Source organism: Stenella coeruleoalba (assembly GCF_951394435.1).
Source record: "Stenella coeruleoalba genome assembly, chromosome: 8".
In the NCBI taxonomy this organism is placed as follows: Eukaryota; Metazoa; Chordata; class Mammalia; order Artiodactyla; family Delphinidae; genus Stenella; species Stenella coeruleoalba.
In genome coordinates this window covers 84,478,080-84,492,883 of record NC_137154.1, presented here as the reverse complement: position 1 = coordinate 84,492,883, position 14,804 = coordinate 84,478,080, and the positions used below count along the sequence as shown (strand labels likewise).

Sequence of the window (14,804 nt, the reverse complement as noted above, 5' to 3'; positions counted from 1 at the left end):
GGGAAAACTGGACAGCTCCAAGTAAAAGAATGAGATTAGAACATTTCCTTATGCCATACACAAAAATGAACTCAAAATGGATTGAAGACCTAAATGTAAGATCTAAAACCATAAAACTCCTAGAAGATAACATAGGCAGAGGTGGTAGTATTATGATCACCATTTGAAGGAAGAGGACACATGCCCAGAAAGGCTAGCTTATTTGGCAAAGATTATATAGCTAGTAAATTACAGAAGCAAGATTCAAAGCCAGGTAGTTTGATACCAGTCCTTGTTCTACACCACCTCTAAGCCACTTCCAATAAATGAGTGTCAAATTAATAAATTAATACAAAATTTCAGAATAGGTTAACCTTTAGAAAGGAATACCAATGTAGACCTTAAAATGGAAAACAAACAAACAAACAAAAAACCCCAGTATATTTTAATATTCCTGGTACTAACTTCTCTCTACTTAGCTCATGTTTGGTGGGTGCATTCATTTATGTGCTCAGATTAATATAAGATAGAACAGTGTGCCAAAGGAGTCTGGACTTGGAGTCAGATTTGAATACTGGTTCTGATGTATACATGTTTACTACTTACATGATCTTGAACAATTTCTTAACTTTTCCAAGTCTCAATTTTCTCATTCATAAAATGGGAATAAAAATAACTGTGACAAAAAAACTAAAAAGCTATCTTTTTAAAGAGAATTAAAAATTATGCATAAAAAGTACCTGACACAAAAGAAGATGTTAATATCACTCTTCCTTTTACCTCTTACTCTCGTTCCTTTTTCCCCTTCCCTTCTTGCATCCTATCTGCCATTAGCCACATGACTTTGTAAAGGTTACTCTTCCAGGATTTATTGCATCACCTATGAAACAATTGGGGTAGTTATCTCCAAGATCCTTTGACTCTATAATTCTATGATTCAGTGATTTAATACTTAGCTTTTCTTTGTATCACAACAGTACAACTTACTGAGAGGTGATTTTGAAATGAGGCTTCTCTGGTTAGTGTGGCTGATTAAGTTCTTTTGTTTTTTCCAGACGATGCCATCACATAAAACTTGGCTTAGCAGTATTTGAATTAAATTGGATGAAAACTTGGTTTACTTTGTAAATAGTTTCACAGCAATAATACAGATTAACTGCATCCACTAGCAGTCACATATTTCAAAGGATTTATATCTCCCTTCCTTTCCTCTATGTAGGTACTACACAGGAAACCTGGAGGGTAAGTCAACAAATCATGAAACTCTAGGTTTAATTCACACAGCAACAAAAGGGCTAATAAGAGCTATCGAAGATGGTGGAATAGATTCTGTGATGGAATGGGAAGTGGATGAAGTGCTGAACTGGACAAACACACTCAACTTTGATGAGTAAGTACATGTTGCTATTCTTGGGGAGCGAGGGCAGACATCAGATATTTTTCTTTCTAATATTTCCTACTCCCATGTTGAATCTTCAAAAAAACAACTTGAATATTTATTATCTGTCTAGAAAGAAAATAAGAGGAAATGAGGGAGAAAGATAAAAAAGGGATGATCTAAAAGTAGAAAAAAGAAAAATATATTTGGGTGTTCTTTATTAACAGACTTTATTCTTATGCCTTAGTCTAAGTCTGCTTTACTTCTTACTTTGGGATATAGAAACAAGGCTAAGAACATGAAATTAATAATATAAAGAATTTCCTCAGCTTGTATTCACCAATCTTCCTGTGTGGGACATTAAAAAATTATAATTTTTCAGTGACATACTTCGGCCCTTGAAAAACATTTTTAGGCTATTTTGTGTGATGGAAATTTAAAAATACTTCCTATAGTCATCAGGGCAATGCAAATCAAAACCACAATAAGATCCTATTTCATACCCACAAAGATAGCTATAATTAAAAAGACATATAGTACCAGTGTTGGCAAGGATGTGGTGAAATTGGAGCCTTTATATACTGCTAGTGGGAATGTACAATGGTATAGCCATTTTGGAAAACAATCCAGCAGTTCCTCAAATGGTTAAACATAGAGTTGCCATACAAGCCAGCATTTCTACTCCTCAGTATATACACAAGAGAAATGAAAACACATGTCCATAAAAACTTGTACATGAATATTCATAATATCATTATTCATAATAACAAAGAATTAGAAACAATCTATTCATCAGCTGATGATTAAAATGTGATATATCCGTACAATGGAATATTATTTGGCAATAAAAAGAAATGCTGATCGTGCTACAACACTGATGAACCTTCTTAGTAAAAGAAGCCAATAACAAAGGACCACATATTGTATGGCTCCATTTATATGAAATGTCCAGAATAGGCAAATTATATGGAGACAGAAAGTAGATTAGTGGTTGCCTAGGGCTTAGAGATTTGTGGGGATTGGGAAGTGATGGCTAAGGGGTATGAAGTTTCTTTTTGGAGTAATGAAATGTCCTAAAATTGATTGTGGTGATGGATGCACAACTCTGTGAATACACTAAAAAGCCATTGAATTGTACACTTTAAATGGGCAAATTTTATGGGATGTGAATTATATCTCAATAAAGCTTTAAAAATATTCACTATTTACTCAGCTACAATAAAGAATGTGAATACTGCATGGATGAAGAGGAAGGAAAAATAAAACAAAGATGGTGTAAGTAAAGAAACATAAGAAAAAGGAAGACATTTGGAAGAGGGAGATAAGAACATGAAATAGGAAAAATTAGGTTGACCACCATTGAAAAATAGACCAGAAAAAAGAGGCCAGAGGAAGTAGAGAACAATGAGAAAAGGAAAGATAAGAGAAACAAAGAAAAAAGGGAAAGAATGACTAAGAAAAAAGGAAAATGAGAAAACAAGAATAATAGAAAAAAAGATAATTATGGGAAGAATAAATTAAAATAAAGATAAAAAAGATAAGAAGGAATAAAGAGCTAATCACCCATAGTAGATGTGCTAAAATATTTTTTTAATAAATAGTGAAAAGATTTTATGACTCAATAACCCCAATATCTTGTCCAGAGCATAGTACTGGGATTCCTTATAGACAGTACATTTGTGGTTTCTGAGGCACTGAATACATACAGATGGTAATAATGATGCAAGAAATGACATCCAAAGAAAGGAGTCATAATGCTGTACTTTTTCCTTTCCTAAGATGGTAAAGAAAGGAGAGAGAGGTAGGGGAGGTCCATTTTGAATGAGCTTATGAGGGCAGGATAGAGAATTCTCTCAGGAAAGCTTTTGAAATCCTGCTCTGCCTTTGCCTTATACAGTTGGCTAATTCAGCAAAGGGCCAGCTAGCTTCAGTGAAAGATTACAAAATAATCCACACCCAGTAACCTATATTCTATCACTACTGGAATACAAAAGAATAAAACAATTCAGTTCAAAGGGAAGAAATAAATGAGCATCTCAGTCTACACAAGACTTTCCCCACTATCATCCCCTAACACCCTTCTCTGGTAGGTGAAGAAGATTCCTAATGGCTTCCCTTCATGGAGAAAAGGATAAAAACAGAATAAACCAGGAAAACTTGAAGTGGTTTTTTGGTATCATATACTCTATATGTAATGGGATACATACATCTAGCTTTGATATGGTGAGACCTAAATAGACATTTCTCCAACGAAGATATACAGATTGCCAACAAACATATGAAAGGATGCTCAACATCACTAATTATTAGAGAAATGCAAATCAAAACCACAATGAGGTAACATCTCACACTGGTCAGAATGGCCATCACCAAAAAATCTACAAACAATAAATGCTGGAGAGGGTGTGGAGAAAAGGGAACCCTCTTGCACTGTTGGTGGGAATGTAAATTGATACAGCCACTATGGAGAACAGTATGGAGGTTCCTTAAAAAACTGAAAATAGAACAACCATATGACCCATCAATCCCACTACTGAGAAAACCGTAATTCAAAAAAGAGACATGTACCCCAATGTTTATTGCAGCACTATTTACAATAGCCAGGACCTGGAACCAACCTAAGTGTCCATTGACAGATGAATGGATAAAGAAGATGTGGCACATATATACAATGGAATATTAGACATAAAAAGATACAAAATCGAGTTATTTGCAGTGAGGTGGATGGACCTAGAGTCTGTCATACAGAGTGAAGTAAGTCAGAAAGAGAAAAACAAATACTGCATGCTAACACATATATATGGAATCTAAAAAAATGGTTCTGATGAACCTAGGGGCAGGACAGAAATAAAGACGCAGACGTAGAGAATGGACTTGAGGATACGGGGAGGGGGAAGGGTAAGCTGGGATGAAGTGAGAGAGTGGCATGGACATATATACACTACCAAATGTAAAATAGATAGCTAGTGGGAAGCAGCTGCGTAGCACAGGGAGATCAGCTCGGTGCTTTGTGACCACCTGAGGGGGGGATAGGGAGAGTGGGAGGGAGGTGCAAGAGGGAGGGGATATGATTATTGGGAATGATTATTTGGGAATATTTCAGTAGTATTACTGACCACAGCCTACTGATTATCTCAGGCAAGACAAGAATTTGCAAAGACCTTCCCCTAGCTGAGAGCAGACATTAGGACAGCACCTTCTTCCCAGTGTATTTATGGTCTCCACAGTCTACTTCCCTCTTAGATCTTTGTAGTTGTCTAGATATTTGTAACTGGCTTTATAATACCTTATTTGATGAGAATTTCAAAGTCATTTTTCCCTTCAGAAGAATTGGTAGCCACTAATTCCTTGGAGAGTATCCTTCAAAATCTATAAACAGTTTTTGATAGTTGGACCATTAGAATGACATACATGTGTTGAACACTGATATTGCATGATACAAACCAGTTTCTTCCCAAAGGCTTTTGTGCTAGCCCCTTGTTATGACAGATGGATGCTCTCCTGGGAAGAAACCATGTACAACTTCAGATGCACAGGGCAACAATATCAATTGAGTACAATATTATTATAATTTTGAAGAATGGATTGGATAGAGCCAACTTCACTCTTGGACTCAAGGACACTGATGAGTACTGTTGCAAATTCTGTAGTATCCAGAGATACATTGCTGTAGGTGCTTAGAACATAAAGCAATGCCTGCATTGCTGTTACTGAGTCACCTACAATGCCACATAGTGGCTACTCTGCCTACTGCTGGCATTCAGCCTGATGCATTTTCAGGGGTGTATTCTCTAGCGAGATGGATGTTCCTCTTCTAGGATCTTCACATTTTTCAAACTGCATGTGAAATTTAACATAACCCATTAAGTCATCAGCAGCTGGGGTATCTTAAATAATTTCCTGACGTTCTATTAACCCTGTTGGTGAGAGCTCTCAGTGGTTAGTTTCTATGTCTGAAGCTGCCCCTTTGATTTCTAAGACAGGTAGTTATGTTGCCACTCTGGCTAGGGACTTTCCCCAGGCCATTAAGGTATTAAATTTATACTCCTGAGGGATCCACGGTAGAGTCCACATATACTTTACTTTGCTAGTATCTAAAAAAAAATTTCAAAAATTTCTTAGATCAGCTCTATTATATAAACAGCATGATAAGGCTATAATCAGATTGTTGCTTCTATTTGTAAAGCTTTGATTTCTCACTGGCTACTGCTGTCATGTTCCTGATGAGAAGTTCTTTTTTAACAATTGAATAAATTCATATCCTGATCTCAGGTAAAGCAGGGTCAGTGATCAACCTTAAATATGGCATAAGTTTTTGCCCCAGACTGTCAGGGTTTAGCATACAATTGATCAAAGGTCCTTTATCTTGGTAACTTGAAGGTGGAATGAAAATCTTTCAGTATATGAATCTAAGGAAGCAGAATTATTGACACCCACTATTCATAGTGCTCCTGAGCAACCACTGAAAGCACAAAGTCTGCCTAAATTTAAGGTTAAGCCAGATTGAACTGTCAACTAAGAGGTCCTGGAAAGGGTTTAAACCACCTGCTATTATCTTGCATCTTTTCACTTAACAGTGACCCAGCACTATCTCATTTAAGGCCACAGAATAAAGTTCTTGGAGTAACAAGAGGTAGCAGTAACAAGAACGAGCTGACTTAGACACAGTATTTTATTACAATTAAACACCATTGCATAATATATACCTTCTCATAACAAAAAAATTCAGGAATATAAAGTTAACAAAAGTAAAATAATTCAAATGAAAATCAGTGTTTTCTGAATTACATGACAATTTTAATCCTCCTCTTCCTTTCTCAGCCAGCTTCATTTTAGCACCTGCTGTGATCAACTCCTTACCTGATTTCTTGGGTACAGTTGTAAGAAAGGAGGCTTGGGAAAGGGGGATACAGAGACCAAAATATGATGCAATAAGTCACAGGAAACCTGGGCCTCGGAGCTTTCTCTCATCTTCTTAGTTCATCATACTTGTCCTTCCCTATCTACCTCTTCTCGGGCTACATCTGTCTCCCTATTTCAGTCTCTGTTTAGGGAACTGAAATGGCAACTGCATGTACCCTGCTTGAATATGATCTCATGTTTACTGGACACAGCAAAGACAGCACCATTTCTCTAATAAGATCATAAACCAAATGATTTAAATGTATACGTCAGAGACAGTAGGTCTGGCAATCCAGAACCAAGGAGAAGGTTTTGTTGCTGTAGTTTTCCCATGACTTTTTTCCTCTCAGAGTTTTCCATTCGTACTTTTAATTTAGAAGTTAACTAACATCTTAGTTGTCACTCAGTTGAGGATATGATCTAGCAGGAATGGAATGGGATAAAATGAGGAGACATGTGCTGGTGGGAGGCCAAAGGGCACCAACATGGTAGATGGTAGGCACCATTTTCATAACTCCTCCAACTCCTTGTCCTATGGGTTGCCTTAGGTGCATGAGAGCTACTTGGAGGTGGGAAAGTCAAGAAATTAAACATTTGGGCTTGGCGATGCAGGGGACATGGGTTTGTGCCCCGGTCCAGGAAGATCCCACCCACGTGCCGCGGAGCGGCTGGGCCCGTGAGCCATGGCCGCTGAGCCTGCGCGTCCAGAGCCTGTGCTCCGCAATGGGAGAGGCCACAACAGTGAGAGGCCCTCATACTGAAAAAAAAAAAAAAAAAAAATGAAATTAAACATTTGGACTAGTGAATTTGTCACCATTAATCTAAGATTTCATAGATAAAGTAGAATTTTAGAAGTAGTCTAAGTATGTACTAATGAATCAATTTATTACTTACTAATAAATCAATTTAATTTAATGAATGTCTATGTAATGTGCTTAGGTACATTGCCAACTGGAAGGAAATTGCTACAAGCAACTCTTCAGCTAACTTCAAAAGTAGGTGTTTTTTTTAGCAATAATGGGAAATTCTTATAAACAAAAACAATACTTTCCAGACATGTACACATTTCTAAGCACCTAACAAACACTTCAGCACTCTGCACAGTATATAGACATAAATAAATTTGCCAAGTCATTTTTGCCTTTATACATAAAATTGTTATTTGGGAATAGAAGGAAATTTTCTATTTTATTTAGAGTTGGATAACATGTTTTTTTTTAAAAAATGAATTCTCCTTTTAAAATGTTGCATATCATGTTTCAGTAATTTTTTTTTTTTTCCGGTATGCGGGCCTCTCACTGCTGTGGCCTCTCCCGTTGTGGAGCACAGGCTCCGGACGCGCAGGCTCAGCGGCCATGGCTCATGGGCCCAGCCGCTCCGCGGCATGCGGGATCCTCCCGGACCGGGGCACGAACCCTTGTCCCCTGCATCGGCAGGCGGACTCTCAACCACTGCGCCACCAGGGAAGCCCTCGGTAATAATTTTTAATGAGCAAACTTCACTTGGCAAAATAAATGCTATTCCAGAAGTACCAATAATTCTAACATAGCCAAAGCCTAATTATAGTTTTCATATAATCTGAGTGTATGAGTTCTGTCCCACTGTCATCTGTGATTGGCAGTAAAACAAAGAGGTTATAATTATGGAGTGCTGATTCATAACTGCCTGGTTTTGATTTTGGGCTCTACTGTTTACTGTCTGTATGATCTTGGGCCAGTTACTTGGTCAGTTTCCTCATCTATAAAATGAAAATAACAATAGTACCTAGCTCATATATTGTTGTGAGGTAATAAGAGATAATATATGTAAAGAGCATAGAATAGTGCTTGGCACATAGTATATACTCTATAAATGTTAACTATTATTAGCTTGAACCTATCCACTTATTTCCAACTCATTGCCACCACCACAGTCCAAGTTGCCATCATCCCTCTGCAGGCTTCTGCAATGGTCTCTAAACTTATACTCCTCCAGTCCATTCCCCACACAACAGACAGTGATCTACAAATTTAAATCAGCATAATTAAAACAAAACACTTATTTAACAAACTCTTCTTTAGCAATTACCATGTGGAAGTGCTGTCTTAGAGTGTTTTATAAAATTGATTCATTTGATCTTCAGAACAACCCAACGAGACAGGTTCTATTACCTACATTTTACAGACAAGCAAAGAGATGCCAAGTTACTTGCTCAAGGTCAGTTACTGTGAGGGCCAGGATTTGAGTTGAGACTAGGTAGCTCTAGAACCCATGCTTTTTTTTTTTTTTTTTTAACATCTTTATTGGAGGCTGGTCTAGCTTTCCACCCTTATCATGTCCCACTCTCTCCCCCTGGCTCACAACCCGGCATCAGTGGCATCTAGCCTGGTCCTCAAACACACTGTGGTTTCCACTTCAGGGGTTTAATGCAGTTGATGGCCTTCTGGAGAACAGGTTTAGGCAACTGTCATCACTTGAGGGCAGGAAGTTATTTGTTTTGTTTGCTACTGAGTTCCCAATGTGTAGAACATAGTAGAGTCTCAATGGCAGGAATTTTGTACTTGAAAGGAATGACAAGTACAAAAATGGAAGCAGATAATATAAATTACTGAGCTAAAAGATTATTGTGAAAAGAAGGAAAGATACAGCATGGTAATTGGAAGGAGCATAAGAGCAAGTGAAAATTATTTTAAGTAATGGAGATCTGCATCATAACTGAAGGCAGTACAAGGTGATATATTGAAGATGCTGGCATTGAAAAGAGGAGGGAATGTGTGCCACTTCTTCAAGAAGCATGAGGAAATCAAATCCAGAATTTGGAAACTTTAGCTCTAGGGACAGAAATGGCTTCTCTTCATTTGTGAATAAAGAACTGTTAGCTAATAGTTAATTGTGGAGTACTAACTAAATGCCAAGTTCTTTACATGCACCATCACACTTAGTTCTCACAAAAATATGCTGAGGCATGTGCTATTATTATCCCCATCTACCCCCTTTATAGATGAGGACATTGAGACAAAGGTTAAATAACTTGCTTCAAATTACAGAGCTAGCAAAAAAAAAAAAAAAATTACAGAGCTAGCTAGTAGTAGGTCAAACCCCAAACCCAGATCCTACAGAACCTTTTGTAAAGATGGACAATAAAATATGGTAGTGAAAAGTAGGATGACCTCAGAATTTGGGACATTTATTTCGGTTTCAGTTAAATAGGATATAAAGATATCTGCTCTAAGAGTGGTGAGAAGGAATGTGGAATAGACCTTACCTGGAATGTAGTAGCATATTGAATAAGTCTATATCCTGTCATATCTTGCATCTTTCTAAATATTTGTCATTCCTCTCTAGGTTTCAGGTTTGAGCAAGCACAGGAAAAAAAAATATGACTATAAAGATATATTGGAAGAGGAAATGGGAACACAAGAAGTTACTTCATTTGACAATATTTATGAAGGACCAACTTTTACTAGACTAAGGCCTGATTCCACTTATGGAATATAATTATAACTATATAAAAAATATAAAAATATATAATTATAAACTATAATTTCTTTTCTGAGCTTTAACCCTTCAAGCCCTGATTCCATCAGAGATAGTTTATTCTGGCTGGAATGACTTGTATATTCTTGGCACAGAATCTAGGCCAATTAAAAGTAAGGAGGATTAAACAGAAATAGAACATCAGACTGAATACAGTAGCCATGGAAAATGTAGAAATTATTCCTGGTATTCTGCGAAACTGTAGTATTCTAACAATCATACTTAAATAAAAATATTATACTTAGGTGCAAAAAAAACCCTCAGTCTGATTGTTTTTCTTCTTTATTTGAAGAATTCTTTATTTGTGCATTTCTATCAGGCAGAGCCCTTTCTCCATTAAAAAAAGAAAAAGGGCAGTGTAGCAAGTTCTCCTTTTATTAGAATGCAAAAGCCTTACTAGAATCCCTGGTGCCATTCAGCTTAGGCATCTTTGAACAAAACTGGGTTACAGGGGCACCATTAGCTAAAGGAGCCAGAAAAGCAAAAATCTATCTCTTAGCTTCCACAGTGGGAAGAATAGAAAACTGGAGATGACTGTTAGGTCAAGGAACAAAGCCTACCATACTCTCCAAGTCTGAATTACTGTACCTTCCCATAAAAACCCTCTACTACTAACCATCATCACACTTATCACACTGTAACTGTCTACAATCCTAACAGACCAGAGGCTTATACTCCCAAGCATAAAAAATTCAGCAGTCAGAGACCTAATGTATATTTAAGAAAAAAAATCAGATTTATTCATATAATTTACATATACATTCACCTATTGTAAGTACTCAGTTTGACAAATATATATATATATATATATATATATATATATATATATATATATATATAGTTATGCAGTTTTCACCACAATCAAGGTATCATGCATTTCCATCACCCCCAAACTGTACATCTTTGCAGTCAATCCACCCATCCCATGCCATTCCCCTGGGACTGATCTCCTTTCAATCACTACAATTCTGCCTTTTCTAAAATGTCACATAAATGGGATGATACTATATGTAGTCTTTCTTGGTCTTGCTTCTTTAGAATTATGCTTTTGAAATTCATTCTTGTTGCATATTTCAGTAGTTCATTGCTTTTAGAATGGCTAATGTTCCATTACATGGCTATACCACAATTTCTTTAAACATTCAGCAGGTTGATGGACAATTGTTTTTTTCCAGCTTGGGATCATTGTGGATAAAGCTGCTATGAACATTCATGTACAAGTCTTTATGGGGATACGTATTTTCATTTCTCTTGGGAAATAACTCAGAGTGGAATTGCTGAGGTAAACAATAATTATATGTTTAAATATCTATTTATTTATTTATTGAACTATACTTGCTTTACGTTTCAGGTGTACATCAAAGTGATTCAGATATATATATATATATATATATATATATATATATATATATATATTTTCAGATCTTTTTCCATAGTTTATTACAAGATGTTGAATATAGTTCCCTGTACTATACAGTAGATCCCTGTTGTGTATTTTATATGTAGTAGTGTGTATCTGTTAATCCCAAATTCCTAATTTATCCCTCCCCCTTCCCCTTTGGTAAATAAATAAATTTGTTTTCTAAGTCTGAGTCTCTTTCTGTTTTGGAAATAATTTCATCTGTGTCATTTTAAAATTCACATATAAGTGATATCATAATATTTATTTCTGTCTGACTTATTTCACTTAATATGATAGGTCCATCCATGTTGCCACAAATGGCATTATTTTGTCTTTTTTATGGCTAGTATTCCACTGTATATATGTATCACATCTTCTTTATCCATTCCTCTGTTGATGGACATTTAGGTTGCTTCCATGTCTTGGCTATTGAAAACAGTGCTGCAATGAACAATGGGGTGCAGTATCCTTTCAAACCATGGTTTTCTTTAGATATATGCCCAGCAGTGGGATTGCTGGGTCATATGGTAGTTCTATAATAAGTTTTTTAAGGAACCTCCATACTGTTCTCCATAGTGGCTGTACCAGTTTACATTCCCACCAATGGTGTAGGAGGGCTTCCTTTTCTCCACACCCTCTTCAGCATTCGTTATTTGTAGACTTTTTGATGACGGCCATTCTGACTGGTGTGAAGTGATACCTATTTGACTTTGATTTGCATTTCTCTAATAAGTAGCAATGTTGAGCATCTTTTCATGTGCCTGTTGGCCATCCTTATGTCTTCTTTGGAGAAATGTCTATGTAGGTCTTCTGCCCACTTTTTTTGATTGGGTTTTTTTTTATATTGAGCTGTATAAGTTGTTTATATAGTTTGGAAATTGTCAGTTACAATGTTTGCAAATATCTTCTCCCACTCTGTAGGTTGTCTTTTCATTTCAGTTAGGATTTCCTTTGCTGTGCAAAAGCTTTTAAGTTTAATTGGGTCTCATTTGTTTATTTTTGCTTTGTTTCCATTACTCTAGGAGACGGATCCAAAAAAATATTGCTGCAATTTATAGCAAAGAGTGTTCTGCTTATGTTTTCTTCTAGGTGTTTTATATTATCCGGTCTTACATTTAGGTCTTTAATCCAGTTTGAGTTTATTTTTATATTTGGTGTTAGAGACTGTTCTAATTTCATTCCTTCACATGTAGCTGTCCAGTTTTCCCAGCACCAGTTATCGAAGAGACTGCCTTTTCTCCACTGTATATTCTTGCCTCCTTTGTTGTAGATGAATTGACCATATGTGCCTGGGTTTATTTCCGGGCTTTCTATCATGTTCCATTGATCTACATTTCTTTTTTTGTGCCAGTACCATACTGCTTTGATTACTGTAGATTTGTAGTATAGTCTGAAGTCAGGGAGTCTGATTCCTCCAGCTCTGTTCTCAAGATTATTTTGGCTATTTGTGTTTTCATACAACTTTAAAGAATTTTTGGTCCAGTACTGTGAAAAATGCCATTGGTCATTCAGTAGGGATTGCACTGAATCTGTAGATCGCCTTGGATAATATGGTCATTTTAGCAAATGTTTATAAGAATCTGTTTTTCTAAAGTGGCTGTACCATTTTGCATTTCCACCAGCAATGAACTTAAGTAGCTCCACTTGGTTTATGTCACTTTGTGTTGTCAAATGTTTTAATTCTAGGGGATGTATAGTGAATAGCATCTCATTGTGATTTTAGTTTGCATTTCCTAAATGACTTATGATATTGAAGATCTTTAACATGCTTATCTGCCACTTGGTATCTTCTTTGGTGAAGTATCTATTCAAATCTTTTGCCAATTCTAAATTGTTTATTTCATATTGTGTTAAAAGATTTTTTAATATAGTCTAAAAACAAACCATTTACCAGATACTGTTTTGCCAATCTGTGGGTGTTTTCATTTTTTTATGATGTCTTTTGAGGAGAAAAAGTATTTAATTTTAATAGAGTCCAAGTTACCATTTTTTCTTTTTTAATTTAATTTTTATTTTATGTTGGGATATAGTTGATTTACAATGTTGTGTTAGTTTCAGGTTTACATCAAAGTGGTTCAGTTATACATATATCCATTATTTTTCAGCTTCTTTTCCCATATAGGTTATTAAAGAATATTGAGTAGACTTACCTGTACTATACAGTAGGGCCTTGTTGATTGTCTATTTTATATATAGTAGTGTGTATATGTTAATCCCAAATTCCTAATTTATCCCTCCCTCCCACCTTTCTTTCCCCTTTGGTAACCAAAAGTCTGTTTTCAATGTCTGTGAGTCTGCTTGTTTCATAGATAGGTTCATTTGTGTCATATTTTAGATTCCACATATAAGTGATATCATATGGTATTTGTCTTTCTCTTTCTGACTTTGTTCACTTAGTATGATAACCTCTAGTTGCACCCATGTTGCTGCAAATGGCATTATTTTGTTCTTTTTTTATGGCTGAGTAGCATTCCATTGTATATATGTACCACATCTTCTTTGTCCATTCATCTGTCGATGGACATTTAGGTTGTTTCCATGTCTTGGCTCTTGTGAATAGTGCTGCTATGAACATAGGGGTACATGTATCTCTTTGAATTATAGTTTTGTCTGGATATATGCCCAGGAGTGGGATTTCTATTGGTAATTCTATTTTATTTCACGTGGTAATTCTATTTTTAGTTTTCTGAGGAACCTCCATACTGTTTTCCATAGTGGCTGCACCAACTTACATTCTCACCAACAGTGTAGGAGGGTTCCCTTTTCTCCACACCCTCTCCAGCATTTGTTATTTGTAGATTTTTTAACAATAGACATTCTGACCAATGTGAGGTGGCACCTCATTGTGGTTTTGATTTGCATGTCTCTAATAATTAGCGATGTTGAGCACCTTTTCATGTACCTATTGGCCATCTGTATAAAACATCAACAATATTTCTTGATACCCAGGTTAAAGTGTCCAGACTATGCCCAAGATGGAGTTGCTTATGCTAAGCCCCATGTTAGTAAACCAAAACTTAAATTTCTGTGCTCGGCTCTCCCAGAAGAGGTAGGCCTAGGTCAACCAATCAGCACTTTCCTGCTCAGCAAAAATTACCTAACCTGGCTCCAAGACTTCCCTTTGCTCCATATAAGGGAAGTAACTGTTCTAACCAACTGACAATGCCCAGTATAACTTCCTTGTTCCTGCTCACTTTGGTCTATGAAACCCCCTCACTTTGTACAACACTTCATACATTTGGTCATGTTGTATTATCTCTTTTATATTGGTGGAATTGACTTGTTAATATTGGTAAGGCCTTTTGCATCTATTCATGAACGATATTGGTCTTCAGTTTTGTTTTGTTCTTCTTGTAATTCTTGTATTTTTGACTTCAGGGTAATACTGGCTTCATAAAACGGGCTCTTCTAATATCAGGAAGAGTTTGTGCAGCAATGGTATGCCTTCCTTAGAAGTAGAAGGCATTGACTCATCAGGATTATTTTCATTGTTTCTTGGCCTTTTTATGCCATGAATATGTTTGAGATGTCTATGAAATCCACTTGTCCATGTTGCTTTACACTGCAATAATTTAACACAATGTGAAGGCCAAGATGGTGGAGTACGAAGACTCTGAACTCACCTTC

At 36.3% G+C, this 14,804-nt stretch overlaps 1 protein-coding gene across 1 annotated transcript in view; it reads left to right on the top strand.

The window, feature by feature from the left end:
• Nucleotides 1-9,812, top strand: part of LOC307189958 (protein MFI) — a 90,017-nt gene extending 80,205 nt beyond the window's left edge. Inside the window, 4 exon segments of the mRNA XM_079928581.1 lie at nucleotides 1,199-1,369; nucleotides 7,199-7,254; nucleotides 9,584-9,606; nucleotides 9,608-9,812. Coding sequence (XP_079784707.1) covers nucleotides 1,199-1,369; nucleotides 7,199-7,254; nucleotides 9,584-9,606; nucleotides 9,608-9,736 — 379 coding nt within the window. The 3' untranslated portion in view covers nucleotides 9,737-9,812.
• The last annotated feature ends 4,992 nt before the right edge of the window (nucleotides 9,813-14,804 follow it).